The sequence below is a fragment of the Neolamprologus brichardi genome, unplaced genomic scaffold (genome assembly GCF_056152115.1).
Source record: "Neolamprologus brichardi isolate AB-2024 unplaced genomic scaffold, ASM5615211v1 NODE_ptg000008l+_length_2720982_cov_1, whole genome shotgun sequence".
Taxonomy (NCBI): Eukaryota; Metazoa; Chordata; class Actinopteri; order Cichliformes; family Cichlidae; genus Neolamprologus; species Neolamprologus brichardi.
Genome location: NW_028270135.1, coordinates 2,256,650 through 2,284,536, shown reverse-complemented (window position 1 = coordinate 2,284,536; position 27,887 = coordinate 2,256,650). Strand labels below are relative to the sequence as shown.

Genomic DNA, 27,887 nt, shown 5'->3' with positions numbered 1-27,887 from the left:
TAACTTACCTGCTTTTATTATGAAAGGGATAATTTTTTACACATTTCATACGTACGTTTGTATAAAAGCGAATGACGCTTTACTCTAAATGAGTCGAAACCAACATTTATGAGTCCATGTCTTGTTAAATAATCTAAATTCATCTTTCGGGGCTAGCATGGTCACATCTCTTAAATGTTCACTATCCGATAGCAAAATTTAAGTCAATGAGACTCAAGCAGACCCTAGTGTATAATATGGTAGCTTGCTGTAGCTCAACATATTAAATTAACACATCACCCACTACAGTGGTAATAGTCAGCAAATAATCTCAGCTGGAAGTGCTAGACAGGACGCACAGCTACAAACAAAACAATAGGGTAGCGTTCCTATAATATACCTCTCTGCGAAGGATGCAGTGAACCGTGACAATGACAAAGCCTTCCAGTGAATCAAACACAGCAAAAAGGATCTGGAAGAGCGCAGAACGCCGGTCGGTGATGGCCAGGACAGCTGACATCCACGTGAGAGCCAAGAGTGGCAATACCACACAGGAGCTCCACAGTGACGCCCTACGGAATGGGAGGGGAACTGTAGTCAAGAACAGCACAACCCAAACTTTGTGAAGGCAGGACTACAGTGATTCCTAGCCATTGCATTCTAAGATAGTTAGAATTATTAGCTGATTTTATATTCAATGCCCTATAAAACACACACACACACACACACGCACACACACACACACACACACACACACACACACACACACTAAACACACGTTAAACTGATTTCTTTTGCTCAACTGGACCTGTTCACCCTGTTAGCATAGTGTTAGCCTACAACTCTAAACATGCACTAATACAGAACATCAAACAAATAATTATGTTACCAACGCAAACAAAAACATACATCCATTATTTGCTGATATATATGTTTTTAACTCACATATATTACATGCATGTATGTTTAAGATGATTCAGTCAAACCATAAAGGATCTAGTGCCACAGGAAAGAGAGGGAGGGAGGTGAGCAGTGGGGGAAAAAAACAAGTGTAATGAGGCTGAAACAGAATGCAGACAAACAGAAGAGGCAGAGCAGAGGAGGACAGACACAGAAAGAGAGAGAGAGTCTGAAGAAGTGTTATCCCCTGACTCTTTCCATTTTTCTAATGCAAATACTGATAATAAACTAGCACAATAACTACCGGGAACGACTGTACCCGCAATGAATGTGGTGAAACAGCCTTTCATTCAGATCCTCCAAATGAAGATAATTAGCAGGCTAACTTTTAATTACAAACTATCCCAGAGGTGGAAAAAAAAGCACTGAAGACTAAGTCAAACTAAACTAAACGTCTGCTCCAAGTTGCAATTCACACCCACTTTCTCTTTGCTCTCTTTTTAAATTATTTTTAAGCTGTTGTCAACAATGCTTCATATATTGTAGATCTTTCAGATTCAATTAATATCCAGAGACTGAGCTTACAGTAAACATTACTGAATAAAATTAATAAAAAATTTTTTCAACTTGTTCTGATATTGATTATTGATGCGTGTGAGACTTATTTTAAATAGACGTATTAACATGGATTAAAAAAAAAAAACCTGATTTCGCTGCAGTTAATACCACTAGCTAATCTCTCCCATAGCCACCTGATAGATCTGGTTAGGGTGTAATATTTACACCTTTGGCATACCAAATGTCCTATAACAGAAAAACTAGAGCAAAAATGTGTGATTTGAAAGATTAACTCTTCTAGCTTGCGAAACTATGTTTTATTAGCATGTGGCTGAAATGCAACTAAGTAGGTTTTTTTTCTGACAGATTTTTACTTTTACACCCTACATTTTAAACAACTATCTACACCCCACATAGCAAGGAGGTCTGGCCCGGATCTGGGATCAAGCTGGCACTGCTGGCTGACTTCTGGCACGACAAGACGTATGTCATCCAGATATGGGCCAGGCCTGGCATAGATGGCACTGTCTATGTGATGTGATGGCATGCAATATCTGGCTCGATTGCGGTTTGGTTTATGTGGCCAGGCCCATAGAAAACAGGTCTGGCCCGGATCTGGCATCAAGATGGTACTTCTGACTGACCGGTGTCATGGCAGGGTGTATGTCAACCAGATGTGGGCCAGGTCTGGCAATGATGGCACTATTTATGTTCCTACTTTCCTATTTTAGCTAGAAGACCCAAATGCGATGTTGCAATACTATACTGCTATGGTAGCCAACGTTTCAAATGCAGGTTTGATAGGTTTGTGAGTGTACACTTTATCCAAAACCTAGTGACGGTTTACTCATCTTTGCCAGTGGGTAGCTGTAGCTCAGGAGGTAGTGCAGGTCACCTTCTGATCGCAAGCTTAGTGGTTTGATCCCTGGCTCCTCCAGTTTGCATGTCAAGAGTGTGAATGTGTATGAATGTAATTAGGAAGCACTCAGTTTAGAGAAAGTGTGGGATTGGGTGAATGTGGCATGCTGTATAGAGCATTCGAGTAATCCGGGAGACTAGGAAAGCATTGTATAAGAGTCAGTTCATTCACTGTCTGAACAGAGTTTCGTCATGTTACTTTTGCACTATTATGTTCTGGCACATGTTGTTATTACATGGCTTGATTAAGGTACACATTAGGCTGACATCTGGGGCCAGAGCTGAAACTGTTCTGGGCCAGCACACTGCCAGCAGTGTGTCTACAACTGGCCCTTGGCTGCACACAACTTACACATGGCCCACATACCGCAAAGAATGACGGCCCTTTGGTGGCCACACATGGGCCAGCACAGGACCACCAGTATGTCTGCAACTGGCCCATGTGTGGGCCACCTCTGGCAAACCAAATCTGGGCCACCAAAGGGCCGTCATTCTTTTTGGTAAGTGGGCCATGTGTAAGTACATTGTGTGGGCGAGATCCAGTCCATACCAATTTTGCTATGTGGGACTTTCCACTCCTTACAGTTTCAAAACAGTATTATTGTACAGTCAACCTTACAATGTAAAGTGCCTTGAAACAACTGTTGTGATTTGCTGCTGCATAAATAAAATATTTTTGCTTTAACGCATTTGAAAGTAAAATGTTGTGGCAGGTAACTCCAAATTCAACGTTTCTATTAGCTGAACAAACATCAGATAAAAAAAGAAGCTGTTTGTGTGCAGTTTATCTCACAGTGTGTTGCTAGCTAAAGGTCCAGCTGCTGTATTTCATAGGGAGAGAAAAGTAAGAGAGCTAAGAGGTTAGATGTAAAAGTAGAGACTGCTCCGTTGCATTTGACAAACTGGAAATTTAAAGCTTACATGTAAGTCCTCGTGTTTTTAAATAAAATACTGGGCCTGTACATGTGACAATATGTTTTTTTCACATTGTGAGACATGCTGCAAAACAAGTGTCACTGTTTCATTTAAAGGTTACATGAAAGTCCTTCGTTTGCTGTACTGTGATGGGTTTAGAACAGCTGATCACAGCCTGTACATCAAGAGTTATGATTCTTTCCTATGCTGAGCCATTTCAACATCGCCCATTTGCTGAATCCCACTTTAACCTCCTCCCTACTCATTTTCTGTTTAATGTAAGCAACAGAAAACAGCTATTTTTTTATTTCCCTTCTTTTTCTCTGCTCATGTTCTGCTTAACAAATTCAAGATGAGAATATTTATTAGAATTTTAATTCTAATAAATATTCAGGCTAATATAAAGTTTGTATTCCCATCTACTTATATTATTTTATTATTACATTAACATAGTACAAGGTTCAGTTAGCTTTGCTAACAGCTAGTAGAAACATCATCCAAAGAGCTACTTTTTACTTTCTTACTTCAGAGTACACTTCAGAGCTGGAATGTTTTCACTTTTACTAGAGTAAGAAATTGAACCAGTACTTCAACGTTACTGAAGTTTTATTTTTTAACACTGGTATCTGTACTTCTACTTAAGTACACAATGTCTGTACCTTTGCCACCTCTGACCTCTACCCTTAAATGGTTTGCCAGTGACAAACAAAATAACATTCAAGGCAGATGCACACTTCCTCCAAGTCATGACTAATCAATTCATTTTTACACAATCACTACAAATCATGAACAAGAATGGAATCAAGTCTCTGGTAATTTTCATTATTTACTACATATCTAAATTCTCACTAGCCACACAGTGGGTTTATTTAAAATGTTCAGTATGATCATTTTATCTCATAAAATATTCCCTATTTGTCAAATGTTTTTTTGGTCAACCATTCATATTTTCTAAACTTGATATTTTGCAAAATGAAACCTGGCATCCATATTTAGAACGTAGAAAACAAACACAAAGTACAATGATGGGAAACCCATAAATAACTGAAAAAGCATAGCTAATTTCCACCTCTGGTAATAACCTGGGCTTTGTTAAAAGCATATCACATGTTTCTTTTGTCCCATTGTGCGCAGACTTTTCCACCCTGCGAGCAGTAAACCCCTGTGCAGCATCACTGTACCACGTCAGTGTCCGCACAAAGGCGCTTTACACTTTAAAATAGTTCTTCTTCCCCACTGTCACCAATTGCGTGCTCAGAGCAAATACATAATATTTTAAATATTACTAATAATGTGATTTTGCATTCTATAAAATAACTACGCTATTGTGCTAATGCTTACTTACTTCTCTACAACAATCCATTGATAATTTACACACAGAAGTTATGAGACATTTGGTGACCAAGCGGCTGTCATTTGTAATATCCTGAAAGCAAACACTGTTTGCCTCAATGGCAGCTTTACACAATGGTGGTAATAATAATAATAATAATAATAATAACCAGCTCAAGCAGGTAGTCACCTGGAATAATTTTCAGTTAGCATGGAATATTTTGGTCAAACGTTAATGGACAAATTCCTGTACCTGTGAGTACAGCCCAGGCCCGAGTTTAAGTAAAGCATCTCAAAATCAGCACAGAGGCATAAATACACATCTGGGCACTATAAGAACTTTCTGATCAAGAAAATGAAGTACTGCATTTAATCGCCTACTAGGGCCTAAAATTCATATCGCGATATAATTTGAACCATGTACTGTAACGATATATATCACGATATATTCTTTTCTTCTGTATAACGTATATACAGGCACATATAAGGCACACTTAAAATCCTTTAATTTTCTCAAAAATCGAGAGTGTGCCTTATGTATGAATTCTGGTTGTGCTTACTGACCTCGAAACGATTTGGGCGTGCAGAAATTTGTTAAAAAAATGTTTTTAGGGACAAATGCAATCGCATAGCAGGATGCTATACACGGGCCAAACTTCAGTCAGGAGAACAACTGAGATTATTCATCCACAATACGAGGTTAGTTATTAATATCCTGCAACAACATGGGAATAGAACAGCTGCAGAGAATTCAACATTAATGAATCAATGGTACGGAAGTGAAGGAAGCGCAGTTTTTGGCTTTCCCCATTTTTCAAAAGCGCTTCATCTCTTTGCTATGACTGTCGCCCGCCATAATTTGCAGATGATAATGGTTTTAGCCGCTGTGATGCTTTTGACCAAAACAGACGCAGCTTAACGACATCATCAACATGCGCTATCGCGATAGAGCAGTAGTCAAAATCTCTATCATTGGCCAAATTTATATCGTTTCTATCGTATATCGTTTATATCGCCCACCCCTATCACCTGCCCTCCAAATTGACAACCCAAGCCCAACAGAAATGTTTAGGAGTAGAATAAAGCAAAACCAGCCAATAACTGCTCAGCATAGAAGCTGGAAGTACGCACTGTGTCTTTTAGACTACAGGAAATGCGAATGGAGCTGGTTGAGGGAGTAAAAAACGTCCTCGTTAGCTTTGTTTAAAGTTTAGGAGGACGACTTTGTTTCAAAATCAGAATAGGCAGGTCTGTGCAAATGTATAATAATAGTTCAGTGCAAATCCCACCAGAGTACTGAACACATGCTATTTTGTAATATAATGTCTCTGTCCCAATAACTAGCTGCTCAAACCTTCTCTGGGCAGCAAACCATTTAGAAGAAAGTTTGCTTAAACTTGAAGAACAAAACCAGCTTGTTTCTGACAAAAGGGTGGCCCCGAGGTCCAGTATAACATAGATGAGGATTGTGTTGAACTATAAATGTAGCAGTGTCCAAGAAATGTAGAATATAGAGCTGTAAATGAGCAAAATGGGTTTACCTTACGCCTGTGGCTATTGGTCGTATTTCTGGATTTTAGAAAAGTGTAACAGACATACTGCAAAAACAGAGGACAACTACCTTCCCTTTTTCTAATCAGATCCTATCAGCACAGTCTCTAAAAGCAGAAAACTATTGCCCAGGCAATAGTTACATAATGGTCAACCTAAGAACTTACAGATGACAGCAAGGCTCATCCGCCCACCCACACAGACAGACAATAAATATAAGTATATGCTAATACCCCTTCAATATCTGCTTCTTTATCTCCTATTAGACAAACACACAAACACGCTTTCTCATTCTCATTCAATCGATCACATGTGCAAAACTATTTACATGGGTACAGCTAACACAAGTTTGCTTTGAGTAAGAGCACATAACCCTCAAGAACAAAATCCTCCCTGCTAGTGCACGAGGGAGAAAAAAATGACAGAAGGATAAAGGACAGAGAACCAATCAAGTGAGGGAGAAGAAGGCAGGTAGAGGAGAGAACAGAGGTAAGAGGAGTTAAGGAAAAATAATTAGCAGGACTAACATGGCGTTACTGGTAGCTGTGGTGGAAACGTCAGCCGAAGAGATAACTCCGCACTTGGCACATTTGAGCGTCATATTGTACAGTGGCACTGTCATCTGACTGCAAAGTCAAATTAACACGCTGTAACATACACAAACAGATACAGATGCACCTGCACACAGACTCGCACAGATGCACGTGAGCACACATACAGCCACGCACGCACAGTGAGTCACAGTGTTCTCGCACAGTGTTCTCGCACAGTCTCTCTCTCAGGGCTATTGTACAGTTGTTGGATGGTTTTGGGTTTACCTGTGTTTGGCTGAGGGGCAGGGGAGGTGGGGCAAAGATTGTTCAATTATTGAGCATTTCCTATTAAACATAATGTCTGATTTTCCTCACAAATAACCAGTCGGTGGCCTGAAGGAGTTGGCGCTCACTGGCACGCTCTTATTGTAATCCATAAAGCATCAGTCAAATGCCCGATCCTGAACAGGACTGACATCACTGCCGCTCAGACCATGATCACGTGCTGGTTTTGTGCTTGGTTTTGAGTAAACGCCAAGCCTGTATGCAAAGATGCTCTCTCTCTCTCTCCCTCTCTCACACACACGCACAGACACACTCAAACGCACCTGGCTCCATACAATCCCTGATACAATGCATTCAGTATGTAACAATGATTTAAGTCAACAAAAAGCTGTCTCTGTTCTCGTGGCCACCCAGCCAAAATCAGAGCTACAAAGTTAATGCAAGCCAAAGTCATGTCTATTTCACATTTTTACATAGTGACATTTTCTTCAAAGTCTTTTATCTGAGACTGTCTGAAAATGTCTCTAATGGTGTTCTCACTCAGCAATTTGCTGAGATATTAGCATATCCTAACTTTAAGTATCATGTAAGCTTACTTACACTTACATTTGGCACGAATGCCATGGTAATTTGGGGCATTTAATGATTTCTTTGAGATGTTCTTTTTCCTGGGTGGAATGATTTGTACAGCATAGATGTTTAATATTTGAAAAAGACAGAACTGGATGCACAAATATATACATACACCCCCACTGGTATCTGATTAAATGTTCTTTAACAAGTTGCACCTTGTATTTTGAAATACCAAATCCAGTTCTAAGATTTCAAGTCTTACACATGTATGTTGACCATTTCCATCAAGTTGGAGGAAACCTGTTCAGGCTTAAAAACACATCACTTTGCGCACATGGATTTCTCATAACAGAATGCACGAAACAGCGTTGATGTAAAATGTTATCATTTAGTTACTGAAGGTGATAACCTAAATGGTTTGGTGGTGAATGTTAGAGGTTTTGATGTTCGCCAAAGTCTTTGTCTGTCTGCAGGTTTTGTCAAAAACAAAACTCTTGTTTTTGACTCAAATGTTTGGCCTCTAGACTGTCAGTGTCAAGTAAAGAAATGATTGTGTATACAGGGCTCTGAAACCAAAACCAAATGTTTACCATTGATTTTCTGGATCATTGAAGCATTGCTTGTCTTACATTTCCATTACAGCAAGTAGATATTTCTCAGTGGGCCTCCACGTTGTTTGTGCCAGAGTTATTCTCAAAAGTATCAAATGGACCCAGTGTTGGTCAAACGTGATGTTTGGGTAAATTTCTGTTTTAATTAGTTCACTTAAAGCTAGGGATGGGAATCGAGAACTGGTCCTTGTTCCCAGTAGTCAAATGCCTGCCTATTGATCCCGTTTATCAGTTCTTTGGCTGATTTTAGTGTCAAAGGAACAAAATAGCGACGCAGTCTAGAGCATGGATATGGACATTTATTTTTATTGCACAAAAGGACAAAATGGAAAAGTGGAAAACTGCATTATGCTGCTAACACAGCTTCGGTTGCCTTGATGCATGCTCAATCATCCAGGTAAGAACTTTCCCAAAAAGTTGATTCTGTTCATCTGGACGTAGCGTTTTAAACGGGAGAAACGTTTCATCACTCATCAAGTGACTTCTTCAGTCAGTTCTTTGAAAGCATCTGCACAGACAGCATGCTAATGCTAAGCTAGCCAAGAACCCCAGCAGACTAACATCAACTGGTAACAAGCAGCCAGACTGCAGCCTCCTTTTCTACCTGTTCATGTTTCTAATCATAAAATCTGAATCACTAGTGACCGCTTTTTTATGCTGGTTGTCATCTTTGCTTTGTGCGGTCAGCTTTGTATTCTACTAACAGAAAGATCTTAGGCTACGTTCACACTGCAGGTCTTAATGCTCAATACCGATTTTTTGATCAAATCCAATTTTTTTTGTCTGCTTGTTCACACTACAAATAAAATGCGACAGCAAACGTGCTCTAGTGTGAACGCTCAAAGCGGCCGCATGTCCAAAAGAAGATGTCACACACAACGCACTCTGTTTAGACCCAGAGCAACAGTATTGTTTGACTGATGGCCCTTAATATAAAGACTTCAGATTTTACGTTTCCCAATTTGTGTTATTTACATAATAATGTAAATAACCTAATAATGATCCTTATTGCTGTTTTAGAGGAGCGGTGCTTCAAAGGATAGCTGCAGATTTCTGTCAGAATCTGCAAATTATACAGTACAAAGAAAATGTTCACATTGTCTTCCCAACAGTTTCACTGACATCTACACGGGAGGGCCAGGAAGCGTTCACGGTGTCTTCTCCGGCGCTGATAATTAGCGTCTGTCTTGTGTCAGTGACGTAAAAGACGGATTTAATGCGACATGACCGTTCAAACAGCAGTCGCTTTCTAAAACATCGGATATGTATCGGATTCAGTACCACATACAAAAGTGACCCAGATCGGATTTGAAAATATCAGATTTGTGCCGTTCACACTGTCACACCATGATCGGATATGGGTCGCATAGGGTCAAAAAAATCGGATTTGATGCGCTTTTGCCTGCAGTGTGAACGTAGCCTTAGAGATGCGTGTCCTTATTAGGGATTTGTGCATGGGGTTGTAGCCTCAGATTTATATTGTTAAACGGTGATTATGAGACCGTATGTTTCAGCTATTTACTATCATGATAGCAATGTAACGCGTAGTATAACGAATTACATTATTTTCATGAGAGTAATTAAGTAACGTACTGCATTCCTTTGAGGAAAGTGTTCTGTGCAACATTGAGTAACGACAACAACACTGGTAACAATAAAGCAGAGAAATAGCATACATGCACAAACCTTTGACCCGAAGCATGCAATTAATTTACATGTATGAAGTTTTTTTTATTGCTGCTTAACAATGGTGTTGACTCTCGCAAGTGAATCAATCTGTGATATCGATAATGGAATCGGACTCACTAAAATCGTATCGATTCCCATCCCTACTTAAAGATTTTGACTCTCTACATGTATTTCTATAATTTTGCACTCAAAAAGTAAGCAAACAAATAAACAAAACAAATTTTGTTGATTTGCAGGTGTGATCACCCTGAAAATACATCGCTTTGCTTTCCTCCCAGAATTCTTCTGTTTCTCCCACCGGTGCTGTTGCTAGACAAAGACTGACTACAATGCTTGCAATATTGACAAGTAATAACAAACTAATCTGTTGCCATATGGCCTTCTGCTAAACAACAATTAGAGCAGAGGAGCTGAGGGAATCGATTTTTGTAGCCTATGGATGCCAGGATTAAAAATCACATAATGGAAGAAATTCAATTTCAAGTTAAAGGGCAATACAGGCATTAAATGTACACTGCAGGCAGTGATATTAAAAAGCAATCAACACTTTGTGAAATACACCATTTCCCTGGTCTTAAGGATTGAGAGGCAAAAGGTGGCCATTTGGCAGGTGGGGTGACATGCGGTAAGCTCAGTAAATAAATAATGTGCAGCTCACAGACAAATATTACATTAATCAGGTGGAAGGTAATCCTTTGGTCAAACATAAACCTGTCTATAGACTTTATAAGATTTCAGAGCAAATGGTAAGCTCCCAAAGCTAAATGTTCGATTAACCCTCTATTACAACCTGTAAATATACGGCCTGATGACTGAAACCATTTAGTGTTTGTTAAGGAGGAAAGGAGCTCTAGCACTGATTTGATTTGGCCTTTCTTGTCTGTTGTAATTTTCTAATTGAATTGCCCTTTAATTTTCAGGGGAAAGTGGCGAGGCCTATCTGACGTTCAGGCTGACCTGTTTGGTGGGGACCCTGCTGTGCAATTAATCATTCTACATATTTAATTAACTTCATTAAACATGTTTTGGATTGGATGCTTGAGAAGAGTCATGTGATGGAAATGAGATTAGAACATTAGACATCCTTCTTTACTATTTTGTTCTACTCTACCAAGCAAAGAACTACAAATTTCAGAGTCACAGAATAAAAAGTTCACAAAGTAAATCATCGGGCAATGTATGATTTGACATCTACACTGGACACAGCCTTGAATAAAGCAGTCCCTATAGACTCTATGCTAAAATATTCAACCACTTTTATAGCCTGGTAATAAAGAGGTAAAAAAAGACTTTCTTTCTTGATCTCTGTAAACACTTTGGCCCCGAGTTCATTGTCTCAGTCATATTTGTATAATACAAAATAAAAAATGATGGAAAAAGGAGGTTTAGCCATGCTATTGCTCATTAGCTAACAACCTGTCACTCACAAGCGATTAGCCAATGAACAAGCAATTTCAGTCAGGCCTGCAACTTCTCATAATATCAAGTTTCTTTCATACCAAGATGGCAAAATTAGAAATGTTTATCTTGAAACTCTAAAATGCAAGTTCAGAAACCGACACATAAGGTCACACTAGCTACATCCATCTTTTCTCCAAAAATTTAAAATAGATAGAAAAACCCCCAAAATAATTTACCTGTTAAGTAACAAACTTTTATGAATAAAGGATGTGACATTTTTGATTGTCCAATTCAGTTCTGGTCAATATAGCTATTCTTAAAAAATAACACATAAAGCCAATTTTTTAAGAAGATGGTGCCCTTACAATTAGTGCCACCTCTTGTCATGTAAGTATTTGGGTTACATGAAGACTGTTATTGTGGTTCAAGATACTCACGGTATAAGTTACAAATATAATAGATTAGTACTTCAATTTCAACAGGGTAGGGTTTTCTCGAATTGAACACTTAATTTTGTCAACATCTGCAAAACTGTTACAGCACTAAACACCACAACATGTCTGCTGTCAATGCCCGCCAGCAGACGTGGTTCTCATCTCTCATCTCTGATGATCTACAACCACTGAGGGAGAGAAGCGTAACACTGCCGTATTTCTTGTGCACATCATGTAGCCATACTTGTCTGACTGTATTTATGCACTCAAGTAAAGTGCAAGTATGGAAGCACACAATATGAGCCATGTCTTGGAGCATGCTGATGAAAGCTCAATAGCAAAGCAAGCAAGACTAAAATTAGAATGACTCATTCCAAGGTCAAAAACGTCTGTGCTATCAAGTTTAATTCAAACATGAAATAATAACATAAATTTCTTCTACTTCTGTGATTTTGTTAGGCCACAACTAAATAGCTTAGCAAAATAGCCTGAGCAATCACTCTGAACAGATGTTACCAGACATTCATTTCTGACATTTATATTCCCAATTAAGTTCTAATAAATTCAAGACACAATCTCACCAGTTCATGCTGTCAGTCAGGCTATGCGTTCCGCCATCGGTTACGGAATACAGAAACAGAGATAAAATCCTGACAACCATTTTAACTTGGTACACGCACACATTCTCATACTATTCAAGCATACAGAAAAGATTAATATTACCGCTATGCATTTAGCACGAGTTATTGGAAAAAAGACATTTTCTATAAAAAGCATTACAGAAACTGTCAGACTCTAAGGCACTGTGTTATTCTACCCGGCTAATGGGAGGCAGGATCAATTGGAAAATCAATAGTGAGGTGAATAGGCAGGAAATAATAGTAAGCCAATCAGAGGAGCTTGCTAGAGGATTCTGCGGGTTTGGCAATTGATAGGGCTGGTAAACCATACACTACAGAGAGGGTGGAATGGGCAGTTATTTTTTTTTTACCCAATCACCGATGACAAGGGAGGGGGCTTCTGAGACTGATGTGTCCCTGATTGGAGAGCCCTGAGTGAGAGAGAGGGGATTCTGTGCAAACTCAAACATGACATTTCAGACAGAATAAAAACAAGTACAGTTGAACAGAGAGATCATTGAAGAAAGCAAACATGTTTTTCAGAGAGAGAAATAAAATAACATCTGAATGCACCAACATGGCCAATGGGGACAGAACAGCCTGCGAGGTAAAGGGCAGCAGGGCACATGTCTGCTCTGTGCTCTGACCAATTTTTAGAAGCCACACCATCAGTCTACTGACATTTGCTGTCACTACCTACCTAGGCAAATATACTTTTTAAGTATTCATATCTTTTAAAGAAACTAAATTGTAACATTTACGTACATAACAAGATTTTTCTAAGCAGGTTTTCTGGGTTGTGGCTCTGATGCACTAAGAAACAGTCTAACATCCTGAAAAGCATGCTTATTTGCTTTAGACTGGATATAAAAGAAAGACATATTCTCTTGGTCAGAGAAACGTTGCCAATGCTAAAGTACGTTAAACCTATGTTTCTGTATGTAGCTTCAGTCTTCACTATCCAGCAGGTAGTGTCAAAGGTATTACGCCCATCTATCAGATGCAGCCTATTTTGTCAATTGACAAACCAATAGTCAGGTGATGGGACTGATATAATGCATGAATTAAAAGCAGCATTAAACATGTTAGACAACTGTACAAATGCACCTTCCAGCAACTCCAAAGCTATCATATTAACACACCGTGTCCAGCTGGACACAAAACTAGTTTGCAGTGCTTTGAAAAAGTATTTTCCTCATTTCTGATTTCTTAGTTTTTGACACCTAAATATGTCACAAATGGAGGAAACTGCAGGGAACCTTGCCATGAGTGCCTGGCCTACAAAAATTACTGTGAGAGTGATCAAGAACTCATCCTGGAGCCCAGAACAACATCTGAAGAACTGTAGGCCTCTCTTAAGGTCAGTGCTGATGACCGGACAAAATTTTGTTTGATCATCTGAAACATGTAAGTATGACAAATATGCAAAAAAAAACAAACCCTTCAAAACCAGGAAGATGGCACATATTTTCTTTCACAGCACTGTAAATCCAAGAGTTGAGTGGTGTTTGCTGAAATAAGAGTTCAAATGCATTCCAAAACCCACAGTAACTGCTATACACACTGAGCCAAGTAATGGTTAAGAAACACAAAATCTCATCCAGTGCTCATCAGTCAAATTTGCACTGAAGTTTGACCTCGTCCTCTGCCTTTTGTTTGTGCTTACTAGAAGTTTTAGCCAGTAGCCCTGCGCCTTCCCTCCAGTATTCTTCATTGCAACATTGTAAGACATAGTGGGCTGTGTCACATCATTGGATACACATCAAATAAACGTGATACTGATGTGACAGACCATGAACCAGTTAAGGTCCAGTTACCGGAACTGGTCCATGCGAAGACGATCTCTGACACATGACACAAACAACTGTGAAGTTGCTGGAAGGTGTATTGCCCCCAGATTCCCAGAATTCCCATCCTTATGTTGGCAGTCCACACACCTAAGGTTTCTCAACAAATGCTAAAGTATATTTCCCAAAATGCTGCACTGTGTCTTTATGAACAATATCAGACGCATTTATCTGCTTATTCTACTAATTCTAATAATAATAAAAATATCAAGTTATTGTAAATTTGAAATACATTTATGGTTTATTACTACTAGGTTTCATATCTTTTGCTTTGGCCAAGGGGTTTATCAGTAATGATAACAATATACACATAAAGTGTGAATGAAACACATCTCATTGTATTTTTCCCGAAGCAAAATAAAATGAGACCAGTTTTCCATGAATTTTTCTGGCAGCTGGAAAACTCCCATGAACTGTTGAAAACTGCCACTGAGTTTGAAATCTGGCAATTGAGAAGCTTGGCATTTCACTTCATCCCTGTAAATAAAAAGCTATATCTATGCTAATCATGATAGCAGGGTGCAACCACTGCTCTATTTGAAGTTATTCTATTAAGTTCTAAGGAGATAAAATTCAATATTATGATTTCCATGTATTGTTTTATTGGGTTCATTCAATTCAATTCAATTTTATTTATATAGCGCCAAATCACAACAAAAGTCGTCTCAACGCGCTTCATAGATACAGAGAAAAACCCAACAATCATATGACCCCCTATGAGCAAGCACTTTGGCGACAGTGGGAAGGAAAAACTCCCTTTTAACAGGAAGAAACCTCGGGCAGAACCAGGCTCAGGGAGGGGCGGCCATCTGCTGCGACCGGTTGGGGTGAGAGAAGGAAGACAGTGACTTGAATTGTCTTCACTGTTCACATTTCCATTCTTTCCAAAACTTTGATTAAAATGCCATTATCACAAACAGAAATTGTGGCCAGAGCTAGAAATACAACCCCAGTCGTAATAAGCCAGCTTTCCCTTTACAGTGAGGTCTCGCTGCTTAAAGGCCCTGCTTCCCTTTACCAGAAACAACCAAACGGGTGAAAAAAAGACATGGATGGGTTTATAGAACTTCACATTAAGAGCAACACCTGCAAAGAAAGAGCAGCTGGAGGAAAATGTGACACATTTGAAACTTAAAAGGAAAGCAATGAAATGAGACATCATCTTGCTCAGTCTGTGCAGGACCAATAACCAGACAGCCTCCACATTTTATTTGTCTTCTGTCTGCAGTCTCACGTGACTCACACATGTGTGAAAACAAACAGTATATTTTCTTTTGCTTGTTCATTTAACATAATTTCAGCCAGATTTCTGAATCTTCTTTTTACTTCATCTTCTTCGGATTAAAAATGTTGTTCTCTTCAACCAATTTGCCAATGACATAATGGCCCGGGACAATTTCAGACTAGAAGCTGATAACTGCACCGGTCTCAGCCACTACCTAGAGCAATGAGGCTGGTTATAGGTCACTGTGTAAAATGGATGTGTGGTATAAGGCATACCCCGCCCTCTCCTTTAGTTTCATATCAGTAATTCCGTCTTTGGACACCAGTTTGTTAAAAACGAGAATCCCAATAACCATGTTAACCTGCCGAAGAGAAGAGGTACAAGATTAAAGCACAGCAAAGACACTTTCATTACTTTCACTGCATGCAGCACTGCTCTGGTGATGGCAGTAATGGAAAGCAATGGTGGTGATGTTCATCATAATGAGACGATGGCAGCAGTATGCATATAAATTAGTCACATTGCACATTAGCTGTACTTACTGTAGGTTTAGCATTGCAAATACTAAATGGTACCAGGCCAAATATTAGTGTCACAAAATGAAGAATGAACATTAAAAGAAAACTAACACAGACATTATTTTTAATTGAAATGATACACTAAGAAAAATCCATAAAATGTGAGCTCTGCAAAATCAAAGGTGGTTTTTTAATTCATACAGTCTTACTGCCTTGAACATTCGCCCTCTATAAAACTCTCTGGTACAATCCACTCCGATAGTGTTCCGGCGTGTCTGCATATTGCAGAAGTAGCTCTTTATTAGAGAAGCAGCTTGTGGAAAATAAGGACACCCAAACAAGCTGTTCACTTGTGGTGAGGAGAGGCAAATTGGGAAGTGAATCGCCGAAACTGTAGCTAATAGACTTGATTATCAAAACAAGGATGGTGTCACTGCAGTGCACTTTCTGCTGAAGTTTGTCTGTGATTTAATTCTGGTTTGGGCCAAACACTACAAGGGGGTTAATATAGGTCAGTACAACAACAGCTGTGAGAAGTTGGAAGTTTAACATCTTATACGAATTCTACATATATACCTGATATAGCATATGAATATGATTATTAAAACTGCTATTTCTGATGCTAGTAAAACTTGGCTTAATTACAGTGAACTTTTCCACATTTTGTCACATTACAGCCACAAACAAGAATCAATTTTATTGGAATTTCACCTGAAAGACCAATACAAAGTGGTGAACATGTGAGAAGTGGAACGAAAATCATACATGATTCCAAACATTTTTTACAAATAAATAACTGCAAAGTGGGGTGTGTGTAATCATTCAGCCCCCTGAGTCAATACTTTGTAGAACCACCTTTTGCTGCAATTACAGCTGCCAGTCTTTTAGGGTCTGTCTCTACCAGCTTTGCACATCTACAGACTGAAATTCTTGCCCATTCTTCTTTCCAAAACAGCTCCAGCTCAGTCAGATTAGATGGACAGCGTTTGTGAACAGCAGTTTTCAGATCTTGCCACAGATTCTCGATTGGATTTAGACACCAGACAGGTCAGGGATAAAGTTATTGAAAAATGTAAAGCAGGCTTAGGCTACAAAAAGATTTCCCAAGCCTTGAACATCCCACGGAGCACTGTTCAAGCCATCATTCAGAAATGGAAGGAGTATGGCACAACTGTAAACCTACCAAGACAAGGCCGTCCACCTAAACTCACAGGCCGAACAAGGAGCTGATCAGACATGCAGCCAAGAGGCCCATGGTGACTCTGGACGAGCTGCAGAGATCTACAGCTCAGGTGGGGAAATCTGTCCATAGGACAACTATTAGTTGTGCACTGCACAAAGTTGGCCTTTATGGAAGAGTGGCAAGAAGAAAACCATTGTTACAGAAAACCATAAGAAGTCCCGTTTGCAGTTTGCCACAAGCCATGTGGGGGACACAGCAAACATGTGGGGGACACAGCAAACATGTGGAAGAAGCTGCTCTGGTCACATGAGACCAAAATGCAAAACGCTATGTGTGGCGGAAAACTAACACTGCACATCACTCTGAACACACCATCCCCACTGTCAGATATGGTGGTGGCAGCATCATGCTCTGGGGGTGCTTCTCTTCAGCAGGGACAGGGAAGCTGGTCAGAGTTGATGGGAAGATGGATGGAGCCAAATACAGGGCAATCTTGGAAGAAAACCTCTTGGAGTCTGCAAAAGACTTGAGACTGGGGCGGAGCTTCACCTTCCAGCAGGACAACGACCCTAAACATAAAGCCAGGGCAACAATGGAGTGGTTTAAAACCAAACATATCCATGTGTTAGAATGGCCCAGTTAAAGTCCAGATCTAAATCCAAGAGAATCTGTGGCAAGATCTGAAAACTGCTGTTCACAAACGCTGCCCATCTAATCTGACTGAGCTGGAGCTGTTTTGCAAAGAAGAATGGGCAAAGATTTCAGTCTCACCCAGATTTTACTGGAATTACCTGTAAATTATTATTGTTCTAATGATAAATGTGTATGTGCTGTAAACTAGAAAAAGGCTATTAAGTTAGGTGGCAGTATTTAGAAAACCATGAATGAAGTAAAGGGAATGATAAAAGGAAAAGGTGGAGAAGAGCATACTGTGGATATGGACAAAGAAAAATTATAACAGAGGAGGTAAATGACGAAGTAGGAAAGAAAGAAAGAAAAGACAGCAGGAAGCATAAATAACATGAGGTAAAAATATTGAAAGCAGGAAAGGCAAGAAGCAAATGAGGCATAGACAATGAAGCAGAATAAAATTAATAGGAAAATTAATAAACATCAGAGATTATTATGGCAAATAAACAGCCTAGAAAAAAGAAGAGAGAAAAGAGACAAATCAATACAAGGAAAAAAAGTCCAGGAGGATTAAAGGTGGAAAACAAGAAGATGAAAAAGGGATGAAAAGAAAAAAGGGATAAAAACTTCATGGAAATATGACAAATGTCAAGGGAGTAAAGAAGGAAGTAAGATAATGGAAGGTAGCAAAAGACAACAAAGAAGACAGGAACTAAAGAGGATGGATTAAGGGCAGGAAAGTGCCATGGATGACACAGAGGAGGAAACAAAGACTAAGGAGAAAATAAAGACGTGGGGCAGAAAAAGATGAAAAGGAAGCACATTGACAGGGAAATGGAAGAAAAAAAGGAGGGAAGGAAAAAAGGTAAATAATATTAGGGAAGAGCAGAAAAAGGAGGAGAAAGTAAGCATGATAAGAGGAGACAGAAAAAATGAAAGATTAGGGAAAGTGAATATCCAATTGTGCAATGTTTTCAATGTTTTATTTTATGTTACACTGAGATTCCAGCACTAGTCATTGTCCAAAGGTCTAAATGGCGATGTATAGTAATGCTATTGTCCTGGGTCAATATTTCAATTTTAATTCTGAGTTTCTTTTAATCCTGCACTTTTATCATCTGTTTACAGCACCAGTACCAAGACTGTTAGAATGATTAAAATGTATAGCAACTACTATAATGACTACTAGGTTTAATAAATCATTAAGCAGATACACACATGAAATTGGCACATGATGGGAGCTATAGCTACAGGTTAAACTAAAGCACTGAATACAAACATAGACTAAAAAGGGGAGAAGAAATACCAAGACTACGGCTGCAGCCGGTCCCACAAATGCATAGAGAAGACCTCCTTCCAGAGACAGCCAGCAGCTACAAGAAAGAAGCAGGAAAACATGGAGGTTGAGAGAGGGAATTAATGTGGGAGAGATTTGAAGAGAAAGTGCAGGAACATGAAGGGTTTGAATGAAGTGAAAAAGAAGTGAATGATCGATGAGACAGGAAAAAAGAGAGAGGTCAATAACACAGAGCAAACAAACCTTCAGCCATGTGCAATACTCTGCCATTAATAGTTAAAGAAGAGGTAGCATACAATGACAGATCTATAGGACAGCTTGCTTACTAGCTCGATGTTCCATAACCCTTTGCCTTGGTGAATCCCACTGAGATCGCCACTACTAGAGCAGGGAGACCTGGGAGGAAATAAAAATGGACTTTAACATAGAGATTATGAGGTAGATGACAAGACACATAAAAGGAAGTGAAGAAAAGAATAAACAGGTAATGAAAGGTAAAACAGCAGGAAGGAAGACACAAAGTAGGCAAGAAAAGGACAGTAACCTGGAAAAGTAAGAAAAAAAAGATATAGGAGGAACTGATGTGAACAATGAGGGAAAAGGGAAAGGGGATAAAAAAGAAGAGAAGAACAAAGCAGGAAGCAAATAAGGAAGAAAAACAGGATGAACAAGGTGAATAAGCACAAGAAGAAAGAAAGTAATAAAATTGGTGAGAGAGAAAGCCCACCCCAGCCGAGACACAGGAAACGCTTGCGTATGATGCGATTCCTGAGGCGGCCTGTCACTGCCATGTAGGACTGCCATGCCTCTGTCAGAACCCAGCAGAATGAAGACAAGAAGAAGAAATGAAGCAACGCAGCAATCAGGGTGCATAAGATCTGAAACAACAGGTGAAGACAGGAAACAAGTATGAAGAGACTTTATTCATTAATACATACTCTGGCAAAGAACATGACTGCAGTCATATGAGTGACTCTCACTCATATGGCTGCATACAGTAGAATGTAATTTAAAACCTGTCTTGTCATTACACTACCTTTAATTGGCCCCACTGGCTACTACCATTCACTAGGGAAGAGTTTGGCTTACCTTATTCCGTGTCTGCGTCTGTCCAATGAGAATAAGAGCATTGGACGAGATAATGGAGAGGCAGAAGTTAATAAGGATGACTGAACGCTCAGACCGGATGTACCTGCAGGAGGATGAAAGAGACACCTATGAGTGAAACTAGCAGTCAGACCTACGGAAAAGATCGGGGCATCAACTTCAAGGCTTTCTCCAGATGCTGTGGTATTTTCCTACCACAGCACCAAATACTAATTCAGGATGTTCTATAGTGCCAGTTTATTAACATCTTTGGATTGTGGGAGGAAACACATGCAGACAGAGAGAGAGCAGACAAAATCCACACAGAAGAAACACAGCTGACTAGCAGGACTCGAACCCAGATACTCTCACTGTGACATAACAGTGCTAGCCCTAAATCTGTTACAGTGTCACTGTATTGTTCCAACAACAGAACATATTAAGAGGGACGCAAAGATTCTACACATATAGTGATCTTCAAAATAACAATCTGGTACCAAGTGCAAAGACTTTTTTTTGTATATTCTGTTTTTAGCTGTCTGTTCCCTTTTTATCCCCTGGGGGACACAAGTAAGTAATAATAATTCTGAAATATATATCAGGTGTTAATACATATCTGTCACTGATATGTAAATTATGTTTTATTTGCTCATATACTGATAACAGTCAATAAGGCCAATATCAGCCGATACCAATATTGAGGTAATATGTCAGTGCATCTCTAACTCTTATGTAAGAGGCGATTCTTAATGCTGACTTTTTCAAACCAAGTTTGAAGCAAACTGTAAAACTCTCCTCAGCGTATGACTGAATTTGACAGAGTTTGTTCAAATTATCTTTAATTATTATTTAATTTTATTATTATTTTTAGCGTGCATGAAACATTTTTCATACTATAATAGGATATTTCAACAGTGTAAAACCAGTCTGACATATACATATGTGTATATGTATGTGTGTGTGTGTATACATATAGTGTATATTTTGGGTTAAATTCATTCTACATTTTACATTAATTTTCCAGAATACACTGAACATGCTTTTTGTGCAAGATTCACTGAGGTAAGAAAACTTTTATTTTTCATGCTGCATACAGTAGAATGTCATTTAAAACCAGTCTTGTCATTACACTACCTGTAATTGGCCCAACTGGCCACTACCATTCACTAGAGAAGATTTTGGAAAGTAGTTGATGGTAATCAGCATGCGAAATAGGTTGCAAAGAGGTATACAGTGCTTCACTGAAACAGGGTGCTTTAGTTGCTAACAGATTGCCATGGTTACCTGTCCTTTGCTTGGAAGACTCTGACTTGTCTGCAAACATTCACAAACTACTCATCGAGCGGTAGTGTAAACGAAAGAGAGCAAAAAGTGCGATGCAAACCAAAAATAGTTGGTTTTTTTTGTTCAGCTGTAGTCAAAACAATCGCAGAGCAGAGAGGTTTTTGGTGTAGCAGCCTCTGGTTTCACGTGCATACAGTCAGTCTCCAGCAAAAAAAATGACCAGCTGCTTGGGGAATACACTTTTTCCCTAGAGGACTCCAAAAAGTCAGTATGGATAAAAAAAAACAACTAGAATTTGGTGTTATATCACATTTCAGCTAATTAGTCCTTAGTACATGATAGCAAAGCTCTCGTTTTTTCAGTTTCTAAACTTCAAAAGGGGAAAACTAGAACTCTTTGTTGTTCTATACCTCCACCAACTGGTTCAGGTACAGTTTACATCCATTTCTGTCCAGACTCATAGATCAAGAGACTTAAGGATTTGATGGGATGGCACCATTACTCTCCCCATTCAGTATCTAAACAAATGTGAAATATAGGCTCGGTTGTAATGAGACGCTCTCTTTAGGCTTGGGTATCATCAACCTGATTCAATGTGATCCCCGATTTCTCTTCGATTCAATTTAATTCAATTTTGACTCAGACAGTCGGGAATATTATAATTATGATCATTTATCAGTACATATCCATATTTTTATATCTAAGTATAAAAACAAAACTGACACTTGTGAGACTTCATCAGAGGTTTAAACATCACAGCAGATGCTGCTTTTGTGTCAAAGTAACAGAGGATGAAACAGAAAAATATGAAGGACATTTTCTTGGCCTGGCTTTTTATAGCAGATAACCGCCTTAAAAATATTCTGCAGTAGATCAAAAACTGAAAAAAAAAAAAAACATTAAACGACATATGAACATGCTGCTGAGGTAAAGCAGAGAAAAGTTCAAGAGGTTTTAATTACACAGCAAAGTGTTTTGCAGTTTGGCATAATTTATAAAAGTTTAAATTTCTTCTGAATAGCAGCAATTAGGTTTTCTTGTGGGAAGAGAAAAAAAACTGTGGCCGATAACACTGTACACTACGGTAGTTTGGTGCTTAGTAAGCAAGCAATTAATAGCGATAGAGATAGAAAATAGAGATTCTTGATGGTAAACTGGTCTTGAAGTATACTGAGAGAAAGAGCTGTGAAACAAGAGTGATTTTATTATGGTGTGAGCAAAACTGCCAAAGTAAGAGGGCACTTTTTACTATGCCTTCCAAACGTGAAGCGTAGTTTTGGTCTTCTTTTGTTGTTGATTCAGTGAATTTTGGTTGGAGATTGACGAAAAACCTGCAGCTTCAGAATCTGTGAGATGATGGCATGTCCGCGTACGTGCCGTGGATCTCGTTTTGTGTTTACATGTTTGAGCGGAATCCGTGTACCTGCTATTTTGGCTTTTTGGTGGTTGTTGAAATAGTTTTGTGAGCTTTACGCTGAGATTCTGGCGTTTCTGACATAATACATTTATATTTAAAAACCAAATCAGGATTTAATGAATGGATATTGCATTATTCAAACTAAAATCAATTTGAATCAGGAAAAAGCCACCCCTAGTTCTCACGACTCATCGAGTGATGCTACTAACCTGCCAATCGGTGGCATGCAGTCTGACGACGTCACATTTTAGGACGTGCTTTGAACCCTGGGCAAGCATGTACTAAAAATACCTGGTATCAGGTGCTATGACCTAATGGAAAACTCTGAAAACTGTGGCGATCCAAGTAGTTACTAATGGAAAAGGTACTGTAGGTACAGCTTTGGAAAGTAGAAGATTTTACATTCTCAATCTACACTGTTACATTAGATTTTGGCTCTACTGCTTATTTAAGAGCTTTTAATAATTTTGTAGGCTTGTTAATAAAATGAAACACAATCTTTGAAAATCTTAAAACCAGCAGAAAGCATGCTTTTAGTAGCACTGTCCTTTTGTCCTTGATAGATTTAAGTCAGATGGTTCATATCCTCCCACCTGATGAGCTGCTAGTCTGTTGTTAACACTTCCTCCTCACATTAATCACAGCCCTGTGCTAATATTTTTAATGCAAGCTGTAATATCTCACCTCCAGACAGACACATAGATGATGATGAGTAGCAGCAATGTCAGTGAAGACACTCCACAGCCTACAATCAGTGTCACAGACGGGAGTTGTGTCTTATCCATGTTCTGCAAATAAAAGGAAGGAGGACAGAAAAGAAAAATGTGAAATACAATCAAGATCTATTCCACTTTATCTGATAAAGTGAAAGGTGAATAATGAAAAAGCCCATTGCTGCAAACAAAGTCAGAGGGGCTCGTCAGTGGGGTCTTGCAGATCTGTTGTGTGCACAGAATTTGACAAGAGCTGACAGCAGAAAAGAAAAATCCATGTTGACTTGATTTGTTGAGTTTTCACCTCCTAACTGGGTCATCCATGGTTCAAATTCAGTGGAGTCCCTTTTCCTGTTGTTAGGTAAATGTGTAAGCCAATACATTAAAGAGCCACTATCTATATTAAATTTATATGTAATATGGATGGATTTAGTTTTTATCATGTGTAACTTTAGCTAATAAAGCACCAGCACACAAAAAAACATTAAACTAGGACTGTGCGATATGACGAAATATATCGGATGATGAAAATAAAACATCTACCGTTTAATATTATTTGCTATTATTTGTTTGGTGGTGTCACAAAATCCACTGTTTATGGAAATATTTTTTCATCATTTCAGAGAATACCAGCATGACCAGTGAAGGTGAGGCAGAACCAGGCAGCTTGAAACAGAAAGACCAGTCAAAACAAATTGAGGACCTTATTCCTAAACGAGGGGCTACCTCTGTAGCATGAATCTGGTTTGGTTATGAAAAGTCTGACATGGACAAGAAAACTTTACTATGCAAACTATGCCGCAAACAGGTCCCCACAACAGACTCCAACATAACAAACCTCTTCTACCATCTACGCAAGAATCATGTGAAAGAGTATGGAGAGAGTTTACAGATGAGGAGCAAAAAAGAGCGCTGAAAATAATCCAGAGACTCAAACATTAGAACCGGCTTTTCCCCGCACCACGCCGTGTAATAAATATTCATATATAGTTTCATGCATCAGTCAAAACACTCGACTCCAGGTACACGAGGCCCAGCTGAAAACACTTCACACAAGTCAAGTTGCCTGAGATTCACAGAATTTACAGAAAATGCTCTATTTTGTGATTTATATTGTTATCAGGATGAGATTTTGGTCATATCGCACCGCCCTACTTTGAGCCTGGTTCAATGGCTGCACAGGATAAGATTAGTAGGGGTGTAGAGTAGGTAGTTACTAGAGGTGTAAAGGTTAGCAGGATGTCACTCTCTCTCTCTCTCTCTCTCTCTCACACACACACACACACACACACACGTAGAGATTCTGAAAGAATGCTCCTGCTTCTTTTGTCTGTGAAGGTTCTCAGTCATCCAGGTCATCGTAGTCAAAGGAGCTTGCAAAGAAAAGCGTCTGGACTTCTTTAAGTTACTTGAAGACGTTTCACCTCTCATCCGAGAGGCTTCTTCAGTTCTAAGGTCAAATGGTGTAGAGATGGTGGGACTCTCCACCATTTGACCTTAGAACTGAAGAAGCCTCTCGGATGAGAGGTGAAACGTCTTCAAGTAACTTAAAGAAGTCCAGACGCTTTTCTTTGCAAGCTCCTTTGACTCCTGCTTCTTTTCTGCTTTCAGTTTGACAGTAAGGTGACTTCAAGGTGATTTAGGAAGAAACCACAATACTTCCAATCAGCAGAAATGCACACACACCACCCACACACACACGGACAATGTATGCATACAAAGTCAATTTCCATATTGAACAGACAAATTAAAATAAAGGAAAATGAAGGCGTGACACCTTCGCTTTTTTCATTCCCAAAACCTCGTCCGCCACTGTCTTGGTCACCATAGCAACCATGTAACCATGTACCATCTGCAGCAGCTGTATAGAAATAACTAGGTTTAGAACTATGTGTCTAAACCTCTAGTGTTCTTATTTCATATCACGTATGTTTTAATACAGGAACAATAATTACATATACCTTTCAACTGAGTTTAGCAAATGTATGATCCACATTTCACTTTTATTCATTTTTATATATACACTTTTAACCAATGACAAGGGCTAAAGAGCTATGTGAAAACATCTACAGAGCTAACAAACAAACAATTCATCACAGAAAATGAAAACCAACAAAAATGGCTATGGCGAGTCAGAGTTGACCAAACATCTATCGGAAACAGTTATTTTATTTGTGCGTGCCGGGGCCAAAGTAAAACCTTGTAAAAGAAGCATCGTCTCCACCAGGGGTAAGTTGTCTCACAAGTTAGAGCATTGAAAGCAGAGTCAACAACAGATTGCCTGACATGCCTCACACAGACATGAGTTCAATTATGATCTGTGCTTTGTATGGAAACACAGCTAGCATTAGCAAGTACAGGAGGTTCAGTGACAATGCCTGGTCTAATAAAACAAGCAAGTTGACCAGGTTCAGACTTAGCAGCAGATCTATGAGATCTATGGATGCAGTTTTCCACTTTACTATTTATCTTGTCCTATCCATGCTCTAGACTGCGCTGCTATTTCCTCCTCTGACATGTGAACCGAAATCGGTTGATTCTACTGAAAGTGCAAGAACCGATAAGCGGGACTGATAGGCAGGCAGATTAACAATTCCAAGGAATTGGACTACTGGGAACTAGTTTTCTGCAAAACCGGTTCTCTATCCCCTTCCCTAGTTGTAAGCCAAAATGCTTTGGCCTGATCAAAGCACATCAGGCGATAAGGTTAGCCCATTACAGTAAGATCTATAGCAGGGGTGAGAGAAGTTTTCCTTGGAGTGTATTTCATCTACTGCTAATACCACAGCAGAATAGACAGTTCTCAACATGTGAGCTGGTTCTCAGGATACACCAAGATATGTAAGTTGTGGTTTACATATTCGCTTAGCAAGTTAAAGTTTTGTGGTGTGATTGGAGCTAGACCCCCTAAGCCTTTTATGGCTGTGTCGGCAAGTGCATCCGATGTAACTCCACTCTGACAAATAAGAGGAGCTACCATCAGTGGCAATCCCTTGTGACAAGGGAGGAGCTGAAATTTTTTTTTAAAACTGGCTCCACAAACAAACCAAGATGACGTATCACTAAAGAGTGTAGGATTCGCGGATGACACCACAGTGGTTGGACTCATCTCAAGGGGGGATGAGTCGGACTACAGAGATGAGGTTAACAGATTGACTGAGTGGTGTTCAGTTAACAACCTCCAACTGAACACCACGAAAACTAAAGAACTTATTTTGGACTTCAGGAAGGGCAGAGCAGACCCGGCCCCACTCTACATTCACGGGAACTGTGTGGAGAGGGTACACTCCATGAGGTTTCTGGGCGTGCAGATCTCTGATGATCTCTCCTGGACTGCAAATACCACGGCGGTGGTAAAAAAGGCCCAGCAGTGTCTCCATTTTTTGAGAGTGCTCAGGAGGAACAACCTGGAGGAGAGGCTGCTGGTGACATTCTATAGAGCCACCATAGAGAGCATCCTAACGTACGGCATAACAACATGGTATGCAGGGTGCTCAGTTGCAGACAGGAAAGGACTGCAGAGGGTCATCAACACAGCCCAGAAGATCACTGGCTGCCCTCTGCCCAGTCTGGAGGCCATTGCAAACTCCCGATACCTCAGCAGAGCTGGCAATATCATTAAGGACTACTCTCACCCCAGTAATCAACTGTTTGAACTATTACCGTCAGGCCGACAGTACAGGTCACATAAAACCAGGACAAACAGATTCAGGGATAGCTTCTTTCCCAGAGCTATCACCGTAGTAAATAAGCACAAAACAATTAAACCTGCTTAACTATACCATACTTGCCATTGTCACTATATTATGCTGCTATTCATACTATCATTATATTATGCTGCTATCCTGTACATATCGTACTTATTATTGTCTGAGTACTTCGGTTGTTTTATTGTACTTTTTATATTTTACATTTATATTTATTATTGCATTTTGCACCAAGGGAGTGGCACTCCAATTTCGTTGTACTTTGTACAATGACAATAAAGGCTATTCTTCTATTCTATTCTATTCTATTCTCATTTCAGGAAACATAAATGTCAATCTAACAGGACTGCATTGTTGAGAGAGATCAAACTGGACCAAAGCAATGGGGAGACACAGCAAGATTACCATCATTAAAGCCAAGAAGTTCAGTTAAAAACAAAAGGCATTTTAATGACATTTCCCACTGAAATGCGCCTATATTTAGTCGGTACCAAAAGCTCTAGGAAGAAGAGAGCTCAGCAAAGAGTCAATACACACCGACATTATTATGATTGCACTAAAATTCCAAATTTGATACAACAGAAATGAAGTGAAACAATTGTACACCCATTTCGTCATGGTAGGCGGTCTCTTCAGTGAATATGCAGGGGAATGCGTTTTAATAACAGATACAAAGTTATT

At 39.3% G+C, this 27,887-nt stretch overlaps 1 protein-coding gene across 8 annotated transcripts in view; it reads right to left on the bottom strand.

The window, feature by feature from the left end:
• Window positions 1-27,887, bottom strand: part of adgrb1a (adhesion G protein-coupled receptor B1a) — a 192,747-nt gene that overhangs the window by 11,906 nt on the left and 152,954 nt on the right. For 5 of the 8 annotated variants that reach the window (XM_006804483.3, XM_006804487.3, XM_035913737.2 and 2 more), the window contains 8 exons: window positions 23,471-23,574; window positions 20,089-20,191; window positions 19,727-19,877; window positions 19,326-19,395; window positions 19,009-19,075; window positions 15,647-15,732; window positions 6,681-6,779; window positions 380-551 (listed from right to left, as the gene is read on the bottom strand). In XM_006804483.3, coding sequence (XP_006804546.1) covers window positions 380-551; window positions 6,681-6,779; window positions 15,647-15,732; window positions 19,009-19,075; window positions 19,326-19,395; window positions 19,727-19,877; window positions 20,089-20,191; window positions 23,471-23,574 — 852 coding nt within the window. Of the gene's footprint in view, window positions 1-379; window positions 552-6,680; window positions 6,780-12,670; window positions 12,731-15,646; window positions 15,733-19,008; window positions 19,076-19,325; window positions 19,396-19,726; window positions 19,878-20,088; window positions 20,192-23,470; window positions 23,575-27,887 lie in introns of all 8 variants that reach the window. The other 3 variants (XM_006804485.3, XM_035913738.2, XM_087837160.1) reach the window with 2 other exon arrangements.